Source organism: Paramisgurnus dabryanus, chromosome 15 (genome assembly GCF_030506205.2).
Source record: "Paramisgurnus dabryanus chromosome 15, PD_genome_1.1, whole genome shotgun sequence".
NCBI lineage: Eukaryota > Metazoa > Chordata > Actinopteri > Cypriniformes > Cobitidae > Paramisgurnus > Paramisgurnus dabryanus.
In genome coordinates, this window is record NC_133351.1 from 3070430 (window position 1) to 3097251 (window position 26822).

The following is a 26822-nucleotide window of genomic DNA, read 5'->3' on the forward strand; positions in this document are numbered from 1 at the left end:
AACATCAAAATTCAAGCCTGTGCAGCTACTCTGTCATATTTTGGTGCAAATGCATTTGTCTCTATTTAAATTAGGTAGATGTCAGCATGGACTGGTTATGTCACATGCCCTCAGTCTCATGATCCAAGCAAGGTTAAACAATAAATATTAAACATTTTAAAAACAAACGTATTACTTTGTAGCTGATAGTTTCAATTATTCTTGGATCTTTTGCAGTTCACATTTTCTAGACATGTTTGTTTAATATAGTAGGCTACTATAAATAATTTTGGTATTTGGGACCCCATTCATGGTGATGCCCTACTATTTCTGAGAGACGTGACATGATGGGTAACCAGCTGAAAACTGGTTTGCGTATAGGTTTTGCGTGACCAGTGAGATAAAAGAGGTTATGAAAGAAACAAATCCAGGTTGAAAACTTCACCTCTAACCACAGTACAGTCATGTGATGAGGTTTACTCCAACAGTGATTCAAAGAGCAACATCCACATCCGCAGTGGGAAACTGTTTGCATGTATTCAAAACGGCCCAGCCTTATTTTTACATGCAGAATTATGCAAAACTGTTTCAGGACGAGACTTTCTCACCGAGTGAAACTCCTAAAGTCATTCATTATTTTAGAAAACTGCATGCATTTGGATTCAGATGAAGTGTTTACTTTGTAACCCATGTGGTCTGAAAGGAGTTTAAAGATTATGCAACATGATCACATAACTCTGAAAGTGTATTATTGTGACATTTGACCCAGAAGAGCATTTATTTTATTTTCTTCTTTAAGAAATTATGTAGAATTGTTTTATTTGTATATCTTGTTAATTGCACAATCATTAAATAAAGGATACATGATATAAATACTCTTGAAAAGCAAATTCAAATGAAAGGCATTTAAGTCATCATCTGTAATTATCAAAAGCAAATCAAAAGCATTTTGGTAGTGCTAGATAGTTTTTGTTTAGACATTTTTTGAAGCATTTACACCATAGAACTGCACCAAAAAATATAAAAAGCTTAAAATAAAAAAAATCTGATTTAAAGGTGTGCAGCGACACATAGTGGTGTTTAAAAGAATTGCTACCCAAAAAGGATTTTCTCATCCTCATGTTGATCTAAACCTGTATAAATGTATTTTATCTGATAAACACAAGCACACAGCTGACTGTAACCATTGACTTCCATAGTAGGAAAACAAATATTATGGAAGTATTGTGATTAATGATGAAGAAGATATTTTGATAAATGATGGTAAGCACACAGTTGACGGTACCCATATTTGTCATATATATATATATATATATATATATATCATATTTGTTTTCCTACTGTGGAAGTCAATGGTTACAATAAGCTGTGTGCTTAACATCACTTATTAAAATATCATATTTTGCGTATTTATATATAAAAAAAGAAATTCGTACAGTTTAAAACCAACATGAGGATGAGAAAATGATGAAAGAATTTACATTTTTGGGTAAACTATCCGTTTAATACAGTATGGTGTTTCTAAACTGACAAAAAGTTGTTGTCCACATTTTAATATGTATTTATTTATTTATTGTCAAAACATCAATATAAGCTGCACATTAAAATAAGTCTTTTGAACCAAACATCAATAATTTCTTCTTTTGAAAGCACAGCTGAAGACAAATAAGAATAATTCTCTATATTCTTATCAGTGATTATATATAACACAGTGTTAAAAAATGTCCTTTGTCATTCGTAAATAACCCACATTATTATCTATTACAAATGCTATTTTAAATATAATCTTTATAAAGTTAACTTTAAATATTTTTTTCGCACTGATTTCATACGTCTGTTTAATTTCATTGCCCTTTAAAATTTCCGTGTAGTGTGGCGACACCCAGTGGCAACAATAAATAGTACGCCGGTGCAATTATGTGACGTCACTTCCTGGTTGACAAACGGAAATAGCGGAGTTTGTTTGGTTGCTATGCCGCTTCACCGCTGATCAAAGATGGCGAAAAAAGGATAAACGCTTTATAAACGAAGGGATAAATCATCGTGTGTGCTTTCTGAGAGTTGCGTTGACATTATGTCGGGCGCTGAGGACGAAGAATCGACGCTTGTAAGTAATGATGATGACATATTAAATTGTTCGGATGCGACTGCAGTCATAGGTGAAATACAGTTTGAAGGCTGTCATTAGTTGCTTTTTAAGTTTTGTGATGTTTCAGGAATGTTTACTACTTTCCATGATGCAAGGTTATGTGGGGATTATTGCCACACTAATCGTGTTTATTATATTACATGCTCAAAAGATGTTTATAATTTTTTTAGCCATTCTACCTTTCATAATATTATTTTTTATATTTATTTTCCGTTTAATTCAAGATTCCAGAAAAAAATAAAATAATATTCTGTGGCATGCCCTGTAATTTGAATATACTGAATATATTTTACATTGCTACATCAAAGCAACTTATAGTGCATTACAAGCATCAGTATGTGTGTGACCCTAGAATTCAAACCCACAACCTTTGCGTTGCACTTGAGGTCCAGAAACACTACATTTAGTATTTATCATTTACTAATCTCTTGAATGACCTTGTTGTCATTTTTAGGCTTTGATCTTATACTACTGCCAGGAAAAGTTTTCCAATCATGTTGTAGATGTTTCCAGCGAAGCTCAACGGAAGTTCAGTCATGATCCGATCTTCACATTCCTGCATGCCTATGGACTGCTCATGCAAGGTGAGGAAAAGCCACGGTTCACTCGCTCTTTCCACTTTCCCAAAGATATGATTTCATTAAACACTTCATTATTTATCTCCTGAAAGATCGAGTGTTAGATGCCATCCAGGAGTTGGAGCTGTTGAAAGAGAAAAAGGATGTTTCACTGTGTGCGCTGATGGCTCTGGTTTATGCCCACAAAAAGAGACCAAATCCTGGTATGGGTTTTGCATTCTTCACACTTGGCAGATGCTTTTATCCAAATAATGTGATAGTTTTCTAAACTCTTTCTTAACAGAGACATTACACAAGACTTTTTACAGATGTCAAATAAATCTGCGGTGTCCCCAGAGTTCATATGTGAAGTTCTAGTTAAAAATATTATACAGATAATTTATTATAACATGTTAAAAATTGCCACTTTGTAGCTGTGAGCAAAAATGTGCCATTTTTGGGCGTGTCCTTTAAAATGCAAATTAGCTGATATCTGCATTAAATTGCAGTGCTGTGGTTGGATAGTGCAGATGTCCCCTTCTGACATCACAAAAGGAAGCCAAATTTTAATGACCTATTATTTCACATGCTTGCAGAGAATGGTTTACCAAAACCCAGTAACAAAAAAAGTTACTGGGTTGATCTTTTTCACATTTTCTAGGTTGATAGAAGCACTGGAGACTCAATTACAGCACGTAAACATGGAATAAGTCAGATTTTCATGATATACCCCTTCTGAGTGGGTGATGTTCACCTTTAAATTAAATTAGTATAACCCTTATGAAAATTAACCATGGTTTTCAAAAAAGGGCATTTTTTGGTCTTGAAGCCTAATCTTGGTCTTTTTTAAGGAAACAAGTGTAAATTTAAAATAAAAAAAGAGTTATAGCAGTTTAAGTTTATTTTTAGCTTCCCCGTCACTGAGTTATCTCATCAATTAAGAGAAAACGCTTCCTTGCCAATGAACCCTGACAAGTTTTTACGGTAATCTATAATATCCACTAGGTGGCGCTCTTACCCAACTTATAATTATTTTTTCTGGAAGACATTTTGTGAAACTTTTGTAAATCACCAAAAATCTATCGGGCTGATAGGCATTTTTTTTAAAAAACCGCTGGCGAGGAAATAGTTAATAAATAAAAATAGCACTATAAAGTATATATTTTATGTTAAAAATCTATATAAATAAAAAAAATGGCATGCCAAAGAAATGCTTAAACAAATTAAGCCATAAGTCTCAGCTAGTTTTCATCCAAATTTCAAGGTGAAATCACAAAAACTGAGGTTAGCATTACAATAGCCACTAGGTGGCAATGGTTTGCTGCATACGTTTGTCACAAATTGATACATTACTGTCACTGCATTACTGTTAGTACAAAAATATTTTATTAACATTCTTAGAGCTTTCAATTGATATATAGTTTGTCAGGTTTTATTAGAATTCAATAGCAAAATTTTGAAATAAACTTCAGGGTTCCTCTGGTGGAACAAGTCACAGTTAAAGGTAGGGTAACACATTTTGAAAAATGCTAACGGTAGCCGCCTAGCAATGAAATCCCGATCCCACCCTCAAGTCAAATCGCTCTCCAAAGTCACGCCTCTTTCCAAACACATGAACACGCACAGATCAGACGGTCACGTCTCATGTCTCATTCACCAGTGAGAGAACTTTGCAGTACAAAGTGAATAACACTTCCAAAATAACCAACATAAACAACTGGTTTACATCAGAATTAGTTTAAGCACACGTTCGGTTTTGTAGACGTAGTAACTATATCGTTATGCTAATCCGTAAACGAACACAAATTTCATAAGCAACACAAAGTTTCATCAAAGTATAATATCTGAATCCATCTCAATACAAACATATCGCGTACCTACCTTACCAAAATAAAAAGTGCAACGACCCTTTCAGACCCTTTGCCTCATGTAGCTGTTTGCATCTCGTTGTAAAGCAGTAAAGTTACTGATGTTAATTTGGATTTTTGCTCTTGCTGATCCAGGCAGTTTTTGCTGTTGTTGTTATAAAAGATGCATTTAGTTTTGTTGCTCCTGTGTTGGTTGTCAATTCAGCAGAAAAGTTTGGTGTTCTCGCTGTTTACAGACAGAGCGCACGTGAACGCGCCGATGACGTATGGTGTCTGCGTGGACTCGCTGCGCGGTGGGAATTCAAATTACGCTTACGTATGAGGGACATAAAAGGAAACGTCCGTTCGGACCGAAATCTATGATTTGTTGAACATTTTTTGGTCCTACGCCTTTCACAGATGACATAAATTTTTACAAATACATTTAAACAACTTAACACAGTGATTGCTATCAGGATGTGAGGAGACTTTTAACCAGCATAACTAAAAATGTTTCAGGATCAAATCTGTTACCCTACCTTTAACAACATTTTTAAAAATGTATGCACACTTTTCTCATAAATTAATCAAATACTGTTCCTGCATGAATTATTTAGTAAAACACTGGTCAAATACTTATTTTAGACATTCCCAATGTTATATATTTTGTCATGATTAAATTAGAGATTTAATAGTGATATATTAAAGTAAACCTAAGTGTTCCTCTAGAGAAACAGTCACACTTAAGTTGTTAATAAACTTTGTGTCATTATTACCTTTATTCACACAAACATCATCATCATAAACAGAGGAAGTAAAAATATCAATTAAAACGTCTGCAATAAAACCTCACAACGTATATACAATTTAACTTCCGATGTGTTTTTGTGCACCTGTCTGTAGATCGTGATGCGATCCAGGAGTTGGATGGAAGAGTGAAGGAAGAGAGAAAGACCTCGGGTCCCAGAGCTTTGTATTACGCCGGGATGCTGCTTTGGCTTTTGGGCCGTAATGATAAAGCCAGAGAGTATGTGGAGAGGATGATCAAGATCTCCAACGGATCTAAAGAAGTAAACTTCACTAATGCGTCTCCTCTATAGATTTCTGCAGCGTGAGCTTTTCATGATGGGAAACCATCAGATCGAGTTGCTGCCATCAACCGCATCAGTCTGATAGTGCTTTTATGTGTTTAAGATAAATTAGCCCAAATTTAGTTTGCCCTTTAATTTTTAAGGGATCATATCACGAGGAATCAAATTCCCTGTTTGAATGAGATTAAAAAGTTTATTGTAGTAGCTGTAAAATCGAATGCAACTTTCAGAATTCAAAAACTGCTATGCGTTATTTACTTATAAAATAATTCTTCATTAGCATTATAAATGCACCCAATGAGCAATAAATAAATGGATGTTAGGACTACTTAAAATGTCATGGTTATAATGTCATGGCCAGTACTGAAATTGTTGTTTGATTTTAAGGGACTTGTGCTGAAAGGCTGGATAGATCTGAGATCGAATAAAGAAGCTTACGCCAAGAAATCTGGAAAATACTTTGATGAATCACTAAAGGAGAAAAGTGATGTTTTTGCTCTGATGGGAAAGGTATGCACTCCTTTAGAAATGGGCAAAATTATTTATATGTTTTATTTAAAACATGCATTAAAAAAATTGCATGCACAAAAATACATATTTTCATGTCTTTTTCTCTCAGGCACAATATTATGAATTTCGTCAGAATTATTCTGGTGCTTTGGAGACTATTAACCAGGTCATTGTTAGTTACCCATCCTTTCTACCCGCCCTGGTCCAAAAGATGAAGTTGTTTTTAACTTTACAAGACTGGGAACAAACTGTGGATGCAGCGCAGAGGTGAATATCTACATCTAATAAAACTGATATCTATCTTTAATATTTACAATGAAAAGTATCTTAAACGTTTGGTCTTTTCCTTTATACATTACACTGGACCACAAAACAAGTCCCATTGGTCAATTTTGTGAAAGTGAGATTCGTGCATAGGATAAGACAATATTTGGCTGAGATACAACTACAGTATTTGAAATTGTATATATGAAGTGTTTGGTTCCAAAACGCAATAAACACAATTTTTGAAAAAAATGAGTTACTGCCAAAATCAGTATTATATCAGGTCAGTATTCAAAAGTAAATCCTTAATTTTATGAAAATCCAATATCCGCCGTGTTATTCTGTCATCTTTTTCCCAAAACGCAATAAACGCCACTCGTCCTTTTCTACAGAATGCAATAAATCTGCTCCACAAATTACAGCGCACCATTCCACGCAATGTAAACAAACAATGGTGGCGCGTTGAGTACACGGAATCCTAGTTTTCCTCATCTACTTTGTACTTCGTGATCAACAAACAAACAAAAACAAAATAATACTTTAATAGCATTGATAAACCTGTGGTTTTCTGTGATGGGAAAGAAACGTAAGCCATCAACATCTAATAATTTACACGAGAGGCACTTGGAGACGATCGCTTGTTCTCCCGAAAGCACCTAGCTTCTCTCGTGCTAACACATTGACCCCAGGGGATCTTATAAAAAACTTTCCATAATTTTACTCAAAGTCAACGAGAATCACATCTGATCGCTGTGAAAAATGTTTTATTAAGCGACGACGTCAAGTATAACCGCAGCAATGACAGTGTTCTTAATATGACAAAGTGAGTGTTTTGATTAATGCCATTTATGTTTATTTTTTAAATCAGTGTGTACAACTAGTCAACTAAATGAATATAAAATGGCAAAAATTTATGCACATTTATACATTGATTGAATAGATTTATAGAATTTTGAAAAAAAAATGTATTGCATTTTGTGGAAAAAATTATTCGTTTTTATAATAAATCTTTGAAAATCAAGTTATGGATTTGAATTTTTTAGTTTGAATTTTTTAGTTTAGAATGTTTGTAACAGAAAATAGTGGTTTTCATCTTGTCAGTGACTCACTTTCTTTGTATAGAAAACACGTTTTTACCGAAAATTGGTCAAAATGGATTTATTGCGTTTTGGAACCAAACTCTTCATATATATATATATATTTATAAATAGATTATATGGTAGGAAATATACAAAATATCTTAGTGGAACATGATCTTTATTTAATTTTCTAATTATTTTTGTTGATAAAAAAAATGATAAATTGACCCATGCAACTTTTTTGGTTTTGTGGTCCAGGGTCATATAAAGCTGTCATGAATGGGCTGTTTTGATAGATTTATTGTGCTTTTTTGTTTTGAGGTTATCAGCCAGACCTTAGGTTTTTTTTTTGGCAAATGTCAATGTGGATCTTCTGCATTGATCTTTTTTTGTGGAAGAAATAAAGATTTTAATGACACAATGGTTAGTGAGACAAAACTAAATCTGAACTCTATAGATCACAGGAGTCAGATGGCTTCATTCACTGATCTGTACTGAAAGACTGAAAGACTAGATCATCGTTTTGTTTATTGGATGAAGGCCAGTGAGGGACAGAATAAAAGAGGCTTTTAGTTTGAGCACTTGAACTGTATAAATATATTCCTTTGTGTTACAGGTTTGTAACAACTTCAGAGAAAAAAAAAACACTGGTGTACTGTATATTTAAACTAATGTCAAAATATATTTTGGGCAGTATAGTGTAATGTTCTTCTTTTCTTACCCAATGTTTTGTTTTTTTCTTTAGGCTTCTTCAGAAAGACAGAAATAACCTGGAGGCTTTGAGAATGTTGGCTCTCTATTCTCTCTGTAGAGAAGGAAATATGACTGAGGTGATCCATTACACACTTATTTGAGTCCCACAGGGTCAATAATAGTAATTTTTCTCATTTTATATTTGTTTAATTTGAACCTTTCTCTTTCAGTCTGTAAACCAGCTGTCAAATCTTATCAGTAACCTGGAAGTTCAGGAGCCGAATAATCCTGAGCTGTTGTACAGAATGTCCTTAGCGTTCACTCGAGTGGTAATATTTACATTCACGCAGCAACACAGACACAAAATAAAGAGACTAAAAAAAATCATCCACTTATCGTTGTGCACAGCGCCATGGTTTTTGAAACGAATTAGCGTGTGACAACAAAATTACTTTTTAGTCGCATGACATCACCATTATAGTGAAAACACTGTCATTTCGCAATAGTTTTTTTGTTGACCTGTAGAAAATAGCACTTAAATTGTGTGCAAATATAATCGAAGAAATGCAGCTACTGTTTATAAACCTATGATGTTTATGTGGCATTAAAGGTACAATATGTAATTTTCACCATTAGAGGTCCCTAAAACTACTATGGCGTAGCTTGAATATGCGTGGAAGTTGTAGTCTTCACCTTCAATGTCGATTCAAATCGATCTCACAAATCATGTTTATGGATGATTGAGATTCTAAACATGATTCTTCTGCAGTGTGGAAGAGCTGAGAAGATTCTTCAGCACACACACAGGATGGTGGAGCGGGCGTTTACTCAGGCCTCGGGTGACTCGGAGCTGGCCACAGAAATGGGTTACCAGCTTGTTCTTTTGGGTAGGGTGAAAGAGGCCATGAAGTGGTATAAGACAGCAATGACTCTTGACGAGAGCAGCGTCTCTGCTTTAATAGGTGAGATGATACAGCTTCAAGTTAAACAAGCACGTCATATGCTCATCGTGCATGTTTGGTGTCTTCAGTCCCTTTAAGGCGTTTCTTTACCGCTGCAGGTATCATCAGGTGTCAGCTGATAGAGGGACACATCGAAGATGCAGAACAGCAGCTGGAATTCCTTACGGAGATTCAGCAGTCCATCGGAAAATCAGCGGTAAGAGGCTGTGTCCATGATTGTAACTTTTGCCTCTCTATCGATTGCATCTCTGTGCAATGTAAAATTGCAGTTATTTGCAGAGCAATTTTCTGTACGTGTGTTGTGCTTCCTTAGCTACTCTGCACATATAAATTTGATATTGGTGATCATTGTGCATTCTCAAAGTCATATATCCAAAAAAATGTCATATATATATACACTACCTTTGTTGAGACTAAATGTAAACGTAAATGTTTCACAAACCACGTTGCTGATGTCATCTCTGTGTCAGTAATCCTTTCAGATGTTGAAAAGCCCTGCTAATATCTTGTTTTAGCACACGCCCTGACGCTTTTGTCTTTTTGACTGGATGCTCTCCACAGTTTGAGCTTTCATTGTTTTAATGGGGACATACCTTGAAAATCTGACTTTTTCCATGTTTAAGTGCTATAATTGGGTCCTCAGTGCTCCTATCAACCTAGAAAATGTGAAAAAGATCTACCAAGTAACTAGGGGTGTGCTGGTTTCAGAATTGGTGATGACGGTGTCAAATGGGACGGTTTGTAACATAACCGTCAGGGGGAAAAAAGTCTGGTGTCTGCTCGTTTGTCAGTTGTCCTATAACAGACAACGTCGCAACGCGCACAACCTCCCGCCCGGACGTTTTGCACGTTGCGATGTTCGTCTCATATAATATATAATAATATATAATAACCGTCACACCCCTACCAGTAACTTAGTTTTGGTAAAGCTTAGTCTCTGTAAGCATGTGAAAAATTAGGTCTTTGATATTTGGCTCCCTCTGTGATGTCATAAGGAGCTCTTATTATAATAATATGGCCCCTTAATCTGCACTATCCAACCACGGCACTGCCATTTAGGGCAGAGACTTTACCTATATGTTATATTGAGCCAAAACTTCACATATGTACTCTGGGAACACCAAAATGTATTTTACATCTTAAAATAGTCTTTTGAAATGTCCCCTTCAACAACCGATGAAGATGTAAGGACGTAATAAATTGACATGTTTACATGAAATTCCCCAGATGATCGTTGTTTAAAACTTTACAGAGTAAACTCCGCCATCTAGATGACAAGTTTAAATTTTAAGCAGCTGTTTAACAAACTACAAACTCTTTATTATCTGTAACAGACACACACATGTAATATAGTATCCTCTTCTTTTCGTTTATAGACGTGATGTAATCACACAGAGGTACAAGTAGAGTTTTGAACACTGATTTAAGTATTTACTTAACACTTTTTTTGTTTATTTTTAAGTGAAAAAATTACAGATTGCAGCTTGAAACACGTTTCTTGTAAAGAATAAAGATGAAGGATGAGTGTTTATTCTGAAATGCATGCTGATCTGTTGATTCAGGCATGGTTTAAGGATTATGTCTGTATACACGAGCTGTTTTACACAAGCTAAGGGCCGGATCCAGCACACACTTACAGAAACACACACATCTGTTAAGCGAAACATAGCTGTTGTCATATCGTGTAAACAAAAATAATTATTTTATTTATCGCTTTAATCCCTACATATAAAATGAGTTGCTTTTTGTTTTACTAATTTTGTGAGTCACTTTGATAAAAGCAATCTGTATGCAGATTAATATATTGTTTGTTTTCTGAGAAAATAGTCAGTAATCTGTCATTTAGACATAAAACAGCCAATATACTTAAAAAGATATAATGTAGGCCAGGTCTTGAATTTAAAAATGTATTGGTTCAAATAATGTATATAGATAACTTTAGTGTTGTATTTTAACCTGTGTGTTTGTTTGTATTAGGAGCTGTTGTTCCTACGTGCACTGTTGGCAGTAAAAAAGCGACGTCCGCCAGAGGAGGCCATCAACCTGTTAAATGATGCAGTGGAGACTCACTTCTCCACCTTACAGGGTTTGCCCCTCAGCATCGAGTACTTTGAGAAACTCAACCCCGACTTACTGCTGGAGATCGCCAAGGAATATTTATCGCTCTCTCCTGCTAAGGTCTTTTACCTGCACCGCTATTTAAATAATAACATCATTCAGTTCCTCAGAGTTTGTCTGGTTTGGATGTTTCTGTTTGATCGTATAATGTTTTGGCTTTAGTCTCCAGGTCCAGGTCAGTCTCCCGCCCCTCAGCTCCTCCACTGTGCTTCTGTGCTGGATACCGTGGTAAAAGCCGTTCCTGGTCTACCGCAGGCAGTCCTTCTCATGGCCAAAGTCCGATTTCAGTCAGGTGAAACGGCTTTCTCATGTTTCAGCATATATGATGTTTTTAAATAGTTTGACCTCGTGAGAAAATTCCAAAATGGAAAAATGTCTTAGTGGCATATCTTATTTCTCTTTTGATTTTGGCCTGACATTTTACAGTCTGTGTGTTTTTAGGAGATACAGAAGCTGCTCATAGCGGTTTGCAGCACTTACTGGATCAGAACCCAGCACACGCTGATGCTCATCTTCTCATGGCTCAGATTCATCTCATGCAGGGCAACTTTAAACTCTCATCCCAGTCTCTGGAGCTCTGCCTCAGTCACAACTTTGAGGTGAATCACTTCTCTTTGCCTTAATGCAGATCCTGTTGAATACTGTGTTCACCAATGTGTTTCCTTCTGATGCAGATGATGAACTAGTATAAAATAGATTACTACTTAATGTACATGGAAGTGCTTTGTACGTGCCGTTTTTAAAACATTCATTACATTGGTCAGGGCTCAACATAAATGACTGCCTGATGGCCCGAGGCCAGCGTGAGAGATGCTCAGGCCAGTAAACCGTATTTGATCGGGCCAGTGCTTCGCTCTCAGTCACTAAAATATATTTTGTAGCTTGAGGCCATTTTTCTCTATGTGTTCTTATGCAATGTTACCATCGAGACACATTTTAAGTGCTGTGAACTTTAACTTCTCAGCAATGTCATGAGGTTTCTCCTACCTTATTGGTCAGGGCCAGATTGGGACTCATTTTCAGCCCTGGAGTTTATGCCTTAGACTTTAGTTCACGACTGACTAAATTAAAATAATATAATTAAATCCTCAGCCTACATAAGTCTGCAATAGTGCACTGTTCTCTGCAGCCTAGCAATTTCCAAATCTGTGCAAATACAGTAGCCTGAACAGTTATGATTTAAAAAAATTAATAATCGTGCAGCCCTAACATAAGGTATTTTAATATTATTCAAATAAACTTATTCAAAAACTACTGAGAGGGAACAAATGTGTTTGTCTTTCCCCCTAAATTTCAATTTTTATAGAAATAGTGAGTCATGAGACCTGTTGGGTTGAAAAAGTTTGGAAACCCCTGATATACAATAAACAATCAAGATTTATCAAGTATGCAGGGAAAACAAATGGAAAAATTAAAATCTTACTTAAAAAATTTTTACTTGAGAAAACATCATATTCATATAAAACTGATGAGTTTTGCATCAAATAGATTTTTGTTACTCTTGCAATGATGAAAGACTATTCATAGACGTTTTATCGTTACATCTATGACTAAGATTTAAAAAAAATGACCGGCCTATCAATGTTAGCTTATAAATCACTCGTTGTGCTATATTATCAACAAATTTTGGATTCAATCTTTTTGTTTTCTTTTAGTAACTTAGGACTGGTTTTGCCTTTTTTTCTAATGAATTAATCATAGACCTAATTAATCTGAGTTTATGCACTTCAGTCTTTAGTGAAAAAACGTGCATAAGATCAGATCAATGAGGCATACGATTAACCAGTTCAAAAAAGAAAAACACAACTAGTCTTAACTGAAAGAAAGCAAGTTGACAAAAAGATTCCAATATTTGGTTATAACTTGGCTTAAAGGTATTGCGGAGGATTTTCTTTTTCCGGGTGGATCATCAAGACTATTGGTCCTCCTAGTTGCCAATCAGGAGTGTTGCGCAATTGCATTTTTTAAAAAAGTGGAGAAGGCGGTTCTTTTCTAAATTTCGAGAAAATCCTCCGCTACACCTTTAACAAATGATTTATAAGCTATTTTCTGTAGGCCACTCATTTTTAACCAGGAACACCAAAAATGTAACAAAATCACTACACTGCAAAAAAATGCTTCTTAGTATTTTTGTTTTGTTTTCAGTAGAAATATCAAAAAATTCTTAAATCAAGATGTATTTTCTTGATGAGCAAATGACCTAAGAAATTAACTCTAGTTTTTAGACAGAATGAATTTGTGCTTAAAACAAGCAAAAAAAAATCTGCCAATGGAATAAGACATTTTTTCTTGAATTTATTTAATACCATAAAAATTCAGCAAAAAATTCTTATTCCATTGGCAGATTTGTTTTGCTTTTTTTAAGCAGAAATTCACTTAAATTTGATATGTTTTGTCTAAAACTAGACTTATTTTCTTCGGTCATTTGCTCACCAAGAAAATACATCTTGATTTAAGAATTTTTAGATATTTCTACTGAAAACAAAACACAAATACTAAGTAAGAAAGTCTTTTTTTGCAGTGTAAAAAGCGACAAATAATATTTTTTTGTGAGAGGTTGTAAAAGTCACTACATTTCAGTCCAATGCAATAACATTGACTAGTATTTTTGGGTAAAAGAGAATTCTCTCTAACCTGAACACAACATTAGGGGTTAATGAGTTTACTATTGTTATAAAATGTGGAAGAAATTGATCCTAAAAAGAGCAGTAGTTTAGTTTATGTTAGTAATGTTTAAATGAACATACTAAGATGAATAAAAACGTTTAATAAAGATTTAGTTTTTAAAGATCACACTGGCCGACTTTAGCAATTCTCTGCTATGCTGCTCTAGCACCATATCTGTTTTTTTTTTGGGGCAGTGTTGCACACACTATTCAGCTCTGTTTTGTTGGTTTGTTCAGATCCGCGAGCATCCGCTGTATCACCTGATCAAAGCTCAAGCTCAGAGGAAGATGGGCCAGCTTAAAGAGTCCATTCAGACACTGCAGATGGCCATGAGTCTGTGTGCCGCGAGGAGAACGAGCTCATCGGCCAAAAGACAAACCAAAAAAATTGAGCTCAGCACGGCAGACTGCGTTTCAGTGTTTCTGGAGTTAACCGAAGCTCTGTGGCTCAACGGAGAGCAGGTTAGTCAACAATTTCTGCTTTAAATGAATGTGTAGTTATTTCAGAGAAACTGTGTGACCTGTTTGACCTTTAACCTGTGACTTGCAAACCTGAATCCGTGCAAGAGTTTAGACCCAACATTCCATCAAAATCGACTCTTTCCTAGTGCATGTTTTTTTTCTTTTAAGAATTGCATTAATGTTGTTTTTGGTCTGAAAATGTTGTGTTGGATTCTAGCACGAGGCAGCCAAAGTGATGCAAGATGCCATCAATGAGTTCACGGGCACATCAGAGGAGCTACGCGTCACTATTGCCAATGCTGACCTGGCATTGATGCGCGGTGACACAGAGCTGGCACTGAGCATGCTCAGAAACATCACACCAGAGCAGCCATACTATATACAAGCCAAAGAGAAAATGGCCGACATCTACCTGAACCACAGGAAAGAGAAACGGCTCTATGTGAGCTGCTACAGGTAACATCAGACTGTTGAAGATATTTGTAATTTGCTTGTGTAAACACTTTTCTGTTTAAATATTTTTACAAGAGTTTTCTGAACTTTTGAACAACTTTTCATATTGTATTTAGGTATGTATAGAGTAAAGCATGCTCCTGTTGTGTGTTGCATGTTACACCTACACAAATAATTGTGAAGTACACGTATGGTGCACTTGAGTTTAATGAACGTATCTGTGTTCTTATCAGGGATTTGGTGGAGAAATTGCCTGGTGCTCATAGCTTTCTGTTGCTCGGTGATGCCTACATGAACATTCAGGAGGTGGGATGCGGTCTTGATGTTTATCTCTGTTTATGTTTGTCATTGAATGTTGCAGTGAGTTTAGATCTCTCTGCTCGGAAACTGAATTGTGTGTTTTGTTATGTTTATTAAATGTCTCCAACATCCCACAAATATTTACCGCAGTGTAAACGGGTGAATCTAATCAAATCCTCCAGATAACATGTTAAGTCAACATTTAAAAGAAAGGTTTGCATAAAGAAAAGTAAGCCTATTTTTGTAATTAAGGCTGATTTTCATGGAAATATTGGAAATAATTTTCAGAACTGAAAAAAGAATAATTATTTTTATTTTATTTTGAAATAACTGGAAAAGTTACAGAAATTCATTTATCACATATCCTGTTAATTGGATTTTTTTTTGATAGTGATGATTTTCATGAATAATGCACACATTTCTCTTTACCCATAGAGTTTTGTCATTTTCATTATCCTCAGGGATTGGTTTTATGGAGAAAATACTCCTAATAGTGGTGTTAAATGATGAATGTGCACATGGTTTGTCTTAAAGCATAAAAAACACTGCATATAAACAACAATAAAAACTTGATTTTCAGCAATGCTTGATTTTCACCAAAACTTTGATGAGATTTAAGAGAAGAATATCTGTCAAGATTCTTATTATGTGTGTGCTGCTTGCAGACAGATTTCATTATCGGGTAGGATTTAAAAAATCCTGTAATGTGTGCCGGCCTTTTTATACTTTAACCCTTTCCCTGCCAGCGCCAGCATTTTTTATGATTTTCACAAAAGTTTAATGCCTGGTTAGGTTTTTTCAAAAATACAAAATTTTGAGAAAAAAACTGAGATTTGCATTGCATTTTTGTAGACAATACAAAGACTTTTTACGGGTTTTTTTTTTTTAGTTTTTATAAGTTGGGTATTAGTGCCACCTAGTGGATAATAGCAGAAATATGGATCGCCGTAAAAACTTGTCATTGGCAGGGAAGCGGTTTTTCTTAATTGACAAGATAACTTTTAAGAGTTAAAAAATAACACAGAAATACTACACTGCAAAAAATTATTTTCAAGAAAAAAAATCTTAGTATTTTTGTCTTGTTTCAGTAAAAATATCTAAAAATTCTTAAATTAAGATGCTTGTTCTTGATGAGCAAAACGACCCAAGAAAATAAATCTAGTTTTTAGACAAAAAATATCAAATTTAAGTGATTTTGTGCACAAAACAGAATTTTCTTAAATTTAGTGTTTAAGAAACATTTTCTTGCTTACCCCATTGGCAGATTTTTTTTTCTTATTTAGTTTTTTGTCTTGTTTTTAGTAAAAATATAAAAAAAATTTAAATCAAGATGCATTCTCTTGGTAAGTAAAATGACCTTGGAAAATAATTATAAATTTTAAGTGAAATTGTGCCTAAAACAAGCAAAAAAAAAAATCTGCCAATGGGGTAAGAAAAAATTCTAGATTCTGTTGTGAAGCAAAAAACATGCCAATGGGGTAAGAAAAAATTCTAGATTCTGTTGTGAAGCAAAAAACATGCCAATGGGGTAAGTATATTTTTCTTGAATTTTTCTTTAATTTAGTGTTTAAGAAAAATGTAAGATTTTTTTTGCTTACCCCATTGGCAGATTTTTTTGCTTGTTTTATGCACAAAATCACTTAAATTTGATATTTTTGGTCTAAAAACTAGACTTATTTTCTTGGGTCGTTTTGTGAATGTCATTTTTTTTCTTGAAAATAATTTTTTGCAGTGTAGCAGATAGGAGGAGCTCAGATGCAAAAGCCACTAAACACCATCTCGTCAAAAAATGCGATGATATAATGCTCTCTGTATGAATTATAAATTCATCAAAGTATTTCACTTCAAATCCGCTTAATCCCGGCTTCAGTTCATATACCGGGTTGCTGGCAGTATTCATTAGGAGTCTGATAAAAAAAATGCTATGCACTTAGATGGTTTTGCATCTGAGCTCTTCATATATTCTCAACCAATTTTGTATACTCACCCAGACATTTATCTTCAAACAGCCTTTTTTTTCATCCCAGTGTTTGTTTGTAAATATAATATTTTCTGTTAACAGCCAGAATTGGCAATTGAGGTGTACGAGCAGGCTCTGAAGAAAACTCCTAAAGATGGAGCGGTGGCCAGTAAGATCGGGAAAGCACTTGTCAAGACGCACAACTATGTAAAGGTGAGCAACGAAGGACCACCAAAGCGTCCTTTCATAAAGTGTGTATGACAAATCGATAGCAAATCATCTTATCATTCATACTGTAGTGTTCTGATAAAAGTCTTACATTTCAAAAACCAAATCTATCATTTGAAATAGGGAATTACATCTCCTTATCTTTCCAGGCAATTAACTATTATGAGGCGGCCCTGAAGAGCGGCCAGCAGAACTTTCTGAGGTACGACCTGGCCGATCTTCTCATGAAGCTCCGACAATATGAACGCTGTGAGAAGGTTTTGCAGGAGGCTCTAACACACGATCCTGGTGAGAAACCACCTCACACGTTCTTCAGACGTCCAGAAAGAGCTGCTCTGTATTAGTGCTACATTCAGGTCCTTCACATCGTGGATCAGAGCACACTCAGGATTTAACATTGGTCGTCTCTAAAGCCTTTTTTACACAGAGATTACGGAAAATGCATTCAGGATCGTTTGAGTTTTGGTTCATTCACACTGCCAATGATTTTTCAGAATCTGTGCATGTACTTACTAAAGATCCAGTAAACACTCGTTACGTATTTAAAGTTCTGCACTTGGTAGGTTTTTCCAAAGTGTCTGAAGTTTGCTAATTATCCGTGATTTCTCTCTTTTAGTTTATGATAAGATCATAAGGTTGTGTTATGCTGGTGAATGATCTCAGCTTCAGCATGGACCTCCCTTATCTCTGCTTCAGTCCAGTTTGCCAACATTTCTCGTTGTGAATGTTGATTTGTGTTAAAAACCCTGTGGCAAAGAGCTGAACCATAACTTCTTGTTGCGATGACACGCGTATCCTCAGTACGGCACACCCACACTGCAAAAAATGATTTTCAAGAAAAAAAATCGTAGTATTTTTGTCTTGTTTTCAGTAAAAATATCTAAAAAATTTAAATTAAGATGCTTTTTCTTGATGAGCAAAATGACCCAAGAAATTAAGTCTAGTTTTTAGAGCAAAAATATTAAATTTAAGTGATGATTTTGTGCACAAAACAGATTTTTTCTTTAATTAAGTGTTTAAGAAAAAATTTCAAGATTTTTTTGCTTACCCCATTGGCAGATTTTTTTTCTTTCTTATTTAGTTTTTTTGTCTTAAATCAAGATGCATTTTCTTGGTAAGTAAAATGACCTTGGAAAATAAATATAAATTTTAAGTGAAATTGTGCCTAAAACAAGCAAAAAAAAATCTGCCAATGGGGTAAGAAAAAAGTCTTGATTCTATTGTGAAGTGCATGTGCGAGACCAGGCACAAATAAAACAGCTGGGGCGCACCAGATAACACGTCAGCTGCGTCGTGCGTCATCCGCGTCACTGCAGTCACGTGACTTTAGTCTCGCGCATGCGCTTCACAACAGACGTGGAAGAGAAGACAATGCTGAATAAATTACATTATTTTCATTTTTGGGTGAACTATCCCTTTAAGCACAAATTTACTTAAATAAATAAACACTACACTGCAAAAAAATATTTTCAAGAAAAAAATTCTTAGTATTTTTGTCTTTTTCAAACGACCCAAGAAAATAAGGCTACGTTCATACTGCAGGGCTTAATGCTCAATTCCGATTTTTTGAAAAAATTAGATTTTTTTGCAAGGCCGTTCACATTTCCAATAAAATGCGACCTTTTGCGATCTCCTGTGTGAACGTGAAATGACCCAGAAGTGACCCGCATGCGCATAAGAGTACTCCACGGTCAAGGACGTCACTTCTAAGCCAACGTTAAACATGGATGTCAACAACGGTGTAGTCAACAATGGAGCTCTTTTTGTGTTTGTTAATTTGTGTTTGTTACTGTAAATGAGAAAAACTAAGCTTTATATACAATTCATTAAACGTTAATTTATAACAAGAAAAACACTGAAATTAATGATTTTATAGACACTTCGCGTTATTATTTAGCATAGAAATACCTGCTTCCTTGCTTTGACTTTGATCATCTCTGTATTCACTTTAGATACAGAAAGACCTGATGATATTATTTATTTCAGGAATCTCTTTGCTATCATTTGAAAGTGAACACACGAAGACAGTCGTGTCAGGCATAAATATAGGTTTGGTGCAGATATTTTCCGTTTCAGCACCGAAATTTAAAGAAACGGCTTACCTGTTTTGTAGTTTAACTTTTGACAAAATAACCAGTTTGTTTTAAATACATTTTAAAAACTTATACCCGTCGAAAAACATCCGTTTTTTAATGTTTAGTTTGATGAACTCCTAAATATGAGACGAAGAGCACCTAGCACGTTCGGCTAAATTGCATGCGCAAGCATGGCCAGCACGCAATAGCGCAACATCGATACAACGAAAAGCAATCCAAAATTTACAGACTTAAATTAGATCAGAATTTACGTTTATTATAAATACAATTTTTTTTTATAAAATAAGGTTAGAAGTAACAAAGTGCAGAACAAATGTGCAAAATGCCTCAAGTGCACGGAAACAAAACACAAGCCAAATAGATAAATCAGATAACCCAGAGTGATTTATAAATAAAATAAAGAAATTATTAAAAGAACGAAAGTATAGCCAGAATTGCCAGCTTTGTCTTTTAAATGTAGAAACAAAGAGGCAATGGTTTATAAACATAGAAACCTCTTATGGACGTGTCGACCGGTCACAGGGGTTGTTGGATCTATAAACGCATTTTAAAAATAATTGAAAGCTGCTACTTCACATATTATTTGCAGCATTATAATAATATGCTATATATTAATCTATTTGGAGAACGCTGTTATATGTGAAATCATATAACGTGTGCACCCATACGGCCAAAATTTAATGATGTGGAGCAGTGTTAGCAACGTCGCCCATGGTTGTTGTTTATCTTATCGTTCTTGCCTACTTCAATGCAGAATTATGACGTTTGTAGCGTATCAGTGACGTACGGGTCGGATCCATGTGGCCTGGCCGTTCAGACGAAGGTCGCATTTCAAAAGATCGGATACGTATCGGATTCAGGACCACATACCCAAGTGGCCTGGGTCACATTTGAAAAGATCGAATCTGTGTCGTTCAGACTGTCATGAAAAGATCAGATACAGGTCGCATAGGGGCAAAAAAATCGGAATTGGGTCGTTTCAGACTGCAGTATGAACGTAGCCTAAGTCTAGTTCTTAGACAAACATTTTTACATTTAAGTTAATTTGGTGCATAAAACAAGCAAAAAAATCTGCCAATGGGGTAAGAAAAAAGTCTTGATTCTATTGTGAAGCGCATGTGCGATACCGTGCACAAAAAAAACCAGCTGGGGCGCACCAGATAACACGTCAGCCACGTCGTGCGTCATCCGCATGACTGCAGTCACGTGACTTTAGTCTCGCGTATGCGCTTCACAACAGACGTGGAAGAAAAGACAATGCTGAATAATCATTTTTGGGTGAACTATCCCTTTAAGCACAAATTTACTTAAATTGTATATATTTTTTTTGTGTAAAAACTACACTGCAAAAAATGATTTTCTAGAAAAAAATTCGTAGTATTTTTGTCTTTTTAGTATTTTTGTCTTTTTCAAACAACCCAAGAAAATAAGTCTAGTTCTTAGACAAACATTTTTAAATTTAAGTTAATTTTTTTGCAAAAAAATCTGCCAAAGGGGTAAGCTAATTTTTCTTGAATTTTTCTTGAATTTAGTGTTTAAGAAAATGTTCAAGATTTTTTTGCTTACCCCATTTGCAGATTTTTTTGCTTGTTTTATGCACAAAATCACTTGAATTTGATATTTTTGGTCTAAAAACTAGACTTATTTTCTTGGGTCGTTTTGCTCATCAAGAAAAAGCATCTTAATTTAAGAATTTTTGATATTTTTACTAAAAACAAGTCAAAAATACTAAGAAAATGTTTTCTTGAAAATAATTTTTTGCAGTGTAAACTTTTTTTCATTTTGCTCATCAAGAAAAAGCATCTTGATTTAAGAATTTTTAGATATTTGTATTCAAAACAAGACAAAAATACTAAGTAAGAAAGTCATTTTTTGCGACGTGTGCTGGATTTTCCTGAAAGAACAAGCGAATAGAAATAATTACAATACTGATTACACGTGCATTTGCATTTGCATTTACATAAAATGCAGTAAATAATTTGATTAATCAAAATGTTATTGAAGATATTGAGTCTCAGGTCAGTGTTGTATCCGTGACATACATCATGTCTGCTGGTGGTTTTTTGCCCTCAAGTGCCACGCAGGTGTAGCTTTATATTTTTGAAGGTGTGTAGTTAGTAACCTGTTAGGCCACCAACACAGAGGAAGTAGAGGAGCCAGAAAGGTTTTGGGTGTGCCGTCAGAAAACAGGGTCTGCAAGAGTTGATCTAAAACAAAATAAAGGTACCAATAAAAACAATAGTTTTCATTTTTTTGTTAGCCCTAACATAACTATTGAATTATACTGACATTATTAAATGAATAAATGGTTGTTGTTTAAGTACACAAGTAAACACAACACAAAGGCTTTTAAATCAAACCGAATCAGTGATGTTTTTTTCTTGATTCTGTCTTTATTTTGCAGTGAATGAACTTCTGCTCCTCACTGAAGACTGTCGGTATCTCGTGCTTCTCGCCAAAGTCCAGAGCAAAGTCAGTAAAAATGACGAAGCCTTGTTGTCCTTACAGAGAGTAAGTTCAACATCTGTATTTTATAGTTTTATTGCAGCAAAAATAACAATTTTGTGATATATACGTAAGGAATCATCAATGACGGGCTACTGAATTAAAACATTTCTCAGCCAATCAGAATAAAGCATTTAACAGCCCCGTGTTGTAAATGATAACATTACACATAAAAAGAGATTATGTTTTTGAATTATCTTATGCTATTTCAATTTTTAAGAAGTTTAATGTATGTAAAACAAGTCATTCCTGTATTATTCCTGCTCCACAAGCATCACCAAATTGAATTGCAAATGTCTGTTTCCAAACACACTTAGTAAGTACTGCCTCAAACTCATGCCATTGGTTGATTTAGAGTTGCTATGACGATGACTAATCCGGATGCTCAAACAAAGTAATGTTTGGGTAGCACCACATGTTTACACTTATAAATGCCTCACTTACACTCATGCATGTTAACCTAGCACACGAGAAAGTATTTTAGCATCCCAAAAATCACGTGCATCATCTTTAACTTTCAGAAATAAATTTTGTGCTTTGCATATTTTTCTCGGCAGGCAAGAGACGTGCAAGCGAAGGTTCTGAAACGCGTCCAATTGGAGCAGCCCGACTCTGTGCCCGCGCAGAAGCAGCTCGCCGCAGAGATCTGCGCTGAAATCGCTAAACACTGCAGCAACCAGCGCGGCTACGAGCGAGCCGTCAAGTTTTACAAAGAGGCGCTTGTGTACTGCGACGGCGACAGCAAGGTCAGTGTGACCGGATCAGTGAGTCCTGTGTGTTTCTGTCTCTGCAGCTGGAAATGTGATTCACTTCCACGTGTGGAGATGCATTTGAACACAGCGGATGCCTGCAAATTATTCTGTGTGTTCAGTATATTTTAATATTAAGGATTGCAGAATTAGGGCCGTCACGATTATGAAATTTGGCTGACGGTTAATTGTCTAAAAAATTGTTTTTTTGCTTGTTTTAGGACTTTGACGGTTATGGCGATTAATTGTCTGTTTTATTGCTTTAACATTTTAATTATCATACATTTTTTTGTTCATGAAATAATTTCCACACATTGTTGGGATTATTTAAAGTAAATATTAATACACCTAATATATATTTAAAAGTATTTATTTAATGAATATATCTTTAAAAAAACTGAAAATTCTTCATAAACACAATAAAGTAAACAAAATACTATCAAAATAAACTGACTACACCAGAACAGGCCTTAAATAGTAGCCAATTCCTACTAAAGTCATATTAGTACTGGGTCTGCGTCTCCCTTGCCATACGTCCCTGTAACACCGTCTTTGGCAATATTTCAAATAGCGATATACTTCATGGCTCCCGCGTCACCCTGTCTGTGTCGTTAAGCCTCACCATTGGTTAAATTTGATATACACATTCAGATGCACTTACCCCTGGAGGCGTCCCCAAAGTGTCACCGCAGTGACGCAGCGCGAGTTCCCTCGAAAGGGAACTGTAACAATGTATCTTAAAAGGTAACACGATGTAACCTTCCTCAATCTTGAAATGTGTCCCCACATTTTAGTCCTTGAATTTGAGGGTTTTAGACCTGGAAAGTCCTTGAAAGGTCCTTGAATTTGAAGTTAAGTGTGGGAACCCTGAATGCATTTATGATGCCCGGTATGAATTTACTGAACATTATATATGAATAATTTTACTGAACTGAATGGTGTGTGTGATCAGGTGATGCTGGAGCTGGCTCAGTTATATCTCACTCTGGATGATGTTGATGCCTGTCAGCATCAGTGCGCAGCCATTCTGAAGAATGATCCGGTGAACGAGGCGGCCACACTGGTATAGTACCACACTTCTGCTCCTCCCAACACACACAACTGCACATGTCCACATCCTTTATGCATCATTATTTAGTTTGAAAGAGTTTTAAGATCAGGAGAAAACAGAAATTCATATCAGTTGTGTCCGGTCGTTGATTTTGTAAACTGAGGTAGGCTGGCTTTTGGTGATATGATCCCTTCTTTATGTTGGCTGTTAGATGATGGCAGACCTGATGTTCAGAAAGCAGGACTATGAACAGGCCGTCTTTCACTTCCAGCAGCTCCTGGAGAGGAAACCAGGTATGTCGTTCATCTCCTGGACCTTTTAACCCACGGTTCTTCTTCCAGCAACACCGGAGAAACTCAAACTGCAACAGTGACTCGATCAATCTCTTCTCCAGACAACTACCCAACATTGTCACGCCTCATTGATCTGCTGCGTAGAGCCGGTAAACTGGAGGACGTCCCGAGGTTCCTCGAGATGGCAGAGAAACACTCGCAGAGAGCTAAGTTTGATCCCGGATACAACTACTGCAAAGGACTCTATCTGTGGTGAGATCACAGCGTTTATATCTATATCTAAAATAATAATAGTGCATTCAAGATACATTTTATCCATTTAATTATTTTTGGTCTAAGTCATTTAAAAAACATTTTTTAATAGTTTTTAAATATATTTTTGTTATGCAATGAAAGAATGATTATTTCAAACAAGCAAACATATTGCTTCAGATCAAAAGTCTAGTGATCCTTAACTTTTGAACGGTACTGTAGATCCTCCCAAAGATTTTTCAAGTCAACTACTTGTAAATATGATAAATGTGATGTATAATGAAATCAATGTAATTTTGTCATACACATGCATTTGTATGTGGGTCAGTGACAAAAACGGTTTGGCAAGATGAGAAATTCAAAAATCTATTGATATCTATTTATATGATATATATGTTGAATAAAAAATAACATTTGCACAATTTTTATGAAAGTTAAGATTGAATAGACCTGAAAATGTAAAATGGTATAACCGCTAATTGCGCCAAAGAATGAGAAATATTAAATATTTTATCCACCTTGATGGCATGTAAGCATAATCATAATTTTTTTTATCACGAAAATACATTTAAATTTGGGATGCTAAACAATTAATCGCGATTAATCGTTAGCAAAATAAAAGTTTTGGTTTATATCACATATGTGTGTAAACTGTGTATAATAAATATGTATATATATGTAAATATGAACACATTCATGTATAATTTTAAGAAAAAAAATGTATATGTTAAGTATTTATATTTATATATAATATAAATTATACATAAATATAAAAAAATATATATACATGTAAACATTTCTAAAACATATACATGCATGTGTGTACATTTATTTATACAAAGTTATTATACACAGTTCACACACACATATGATGTAAACAAAAACTTTTATTCTGCTAACGATTAATCGCGATTAATCGTTAAGCATCCCTAATTTAAATATTACATTTTAAAGCGTTTTTGTAATATTTGTCCGGACATGTTTCTAAATAATCTTTGACAAATGATGTAAAAATGTAAAAAAATATATTACACTAAACTATATGATTATATTTTTTTCCACATTTTTTATGAATATATTTATATTTTCATTTAAAAACAATACTAGCTACACCAATTGACACAGACCGGTTACACCACATTGATATTTTTGCAATTATACCCCTAATATTCTTTCAAAATAAATAAACCCAGAAATTTTAGACTTGAAAAAGAGAATGTATGCAAGTAATCTGCTAATTTATTTGGAAATTTGAACCCTTTTACATTTAATTGAACCATACGGACACAAAATAATTAACGTCACGTCATTGACCCGTGTACAATATAAACTACCGTATTTTCCCGACTATTAGCCGCACCGGAGTATAAGCTGCATCAATTTAGAAAATTATTTCACAAAATCCAAGCCGAAGAACAGACATTTAATCTGGTTATTCAACTAAACAATAGCAGACAGAACAGCAGGCTGAATAGATGTCTGTATGCTAAAGTAATATTATCAGTTATTTAAACGATAAACCATAGCATAGGTTGAATAGTCTAAATTAACCGAACAAGCCAACTAACGTGAAGTTCGCACACTCGTCATTCCGCATTACTGAATCTATTAAATTACATAAATACAGGAGCAGCGTATAGCGGACTCTTGCGGCTGTGGACGGTAATGTTGTCTCTTGCCTCATAAATGTCAAAATTAATTCATACTTATGACTAACAAGGCGCACCTGATAAGACGCAGCCCCCGCCAAGTTATGAAAAAAACGCGGCTTATAGTCTGAAAAATACGGTATATAAATAGACTAGTATACCATACTAATGTGCATGTGAATTATATTCCAACAAATGTTTAGGTTGCTGAATCTGATAAGTGTTATGTCCTTAACCATACTTCTATTTATAAAGCCTAATATTAATGTTTTGTTTCTGTAAGGTATACCGGTGAACCCAATGATGGGTTACGGCACTTTAACAAAGCCCGCAAAGACAACGATTGGGGTCAGAATGCAGTTTATAACATGATCGAGATATGTCTGAATCCTGACAATGAGACGGTCGGGGGAGAGGTGTTTGAAAACTTAGATGGAGACATGGGGTAGGTCACAATATACTTCGGTAACACTTTAATGTTAATGCTTTTGGTAACTAATACCTAAATTAATTCTTACTTAAATATGAAGTAATGATAAGTTAAGGCACTAATGAAGAGTCATCATTAACTACAATATAACTCATGACTTAACACATGAATTCATTGTTTATTAATACATTAACTAACAACTAAAAACGTGTACAGTAATGTTGTACTTAATGATAACTCTACATTAGTTAATGATTAGTGCATGCCTTAACTCGGCATTAGTTCATACTGAAATAAAAATAAATGTTTATCTTATTCATTAATTAGTTTGTATAATTCATGAACCCTTATTATAAGTGTAACCTACTTATTTACTGAGGGACTTGCACACCGGTTATTATGCACAAAATAAACAGGAACTGAAGTTGTATGACTTGGCTTGAAATTCATTACTTGTTTGTTTTTGGGTGTTTGCACAC

The 26822-nt window shown here is 34.9% G+C and overlaps 1 protein-coding gene across 1 annotated transcript in view; it reads left to right on the forward strand.

Moving 5' to 3' along the window:
- The first annotated feature begins 1899 nt into the window (after positions 1 to 1899).
- ttc21b (tetratricopeptide repeat domain 21B) overlaps positions 1900 to 26822 on the forward strand; it is a 32676-nt gene continuing 7753 nt past the window's right edge. The window contains exons 1-24 of the mRNA XM_065252329.2: positions 1900 to 2086; positions 2583 to 2712; positions 2799 to 2909; positions 5436 to 5602; positions 6011 to 6133; positions 6243 to 6400; positions 8222 to 8306; positions 8400 to 8498; positions 8939 to 9131; positions 9230 to 9327; positions 11109 to 11309; positions 11412 to 11541; positions 11691 to 11848; positions 14153 to 14377; positions 14595 to 14833; positions 15064 to 15136; positions 17193 to 17303; positions 17468 to 17606; positions 21819 to 21925; positions 22477 to 22665; positions 23621 to 23731; positions 23931 to 24012; positions 24114 to 24264; positions 26197 to 26358. Coding sequence (XP_065108401.1) covers positions 2054 to 2086; positions 2583 to 2712; positions 2799 to 2909; positions 5436 to 5602; positions 6011 to 6133; positions 6243 to 6400; positions 8222 to 8306; positions 8400 to 8498; positions 8939 to 9131; positions 9230 to 9327; positions 11109 to 11309; positions 11412 to 11541; positions 11691 to 11848; positions 14153 to 14377; positions 14595 to 14833; positions 15064 to 15136; positions 17193 to 17303; positions 17468 to 17606; positions 21819 to 21925; positions 22477 to 22665; positions 23621 to 23731; positions 23931 to 24012; positions 24114 to 24264; positions 26197 to 26358 — 3275 coding nt within the window. The 5' untranslated portion in view covers positions 1900 to 2053. The remainder of the gene's footprint in view (positions 2087 to 2582; positions 2713 to 2798; positions 2910 to 5435; positions 5603 to 6010; positions 6134 to 6242; positions 6401 to 8221; positions 8307 to 8399; positions 8499 to 8938; positions 9132 to 9229; positions 9328 to 11108; positions 11310 to 11411; positions 11542 to 11690; positions 11849 to 14152; positions 14378 to 14594; positions 14834 to 15063; positions 15137 to 17192; positions 17304 to 17467; positions 17607 to 21818; positions 21926 to 22476; positions 22666 to 23620; positions 23732 to 23930; positions 24013 to 24113; positions 24265 to 26196; positions 26359 to 26822) is intronic.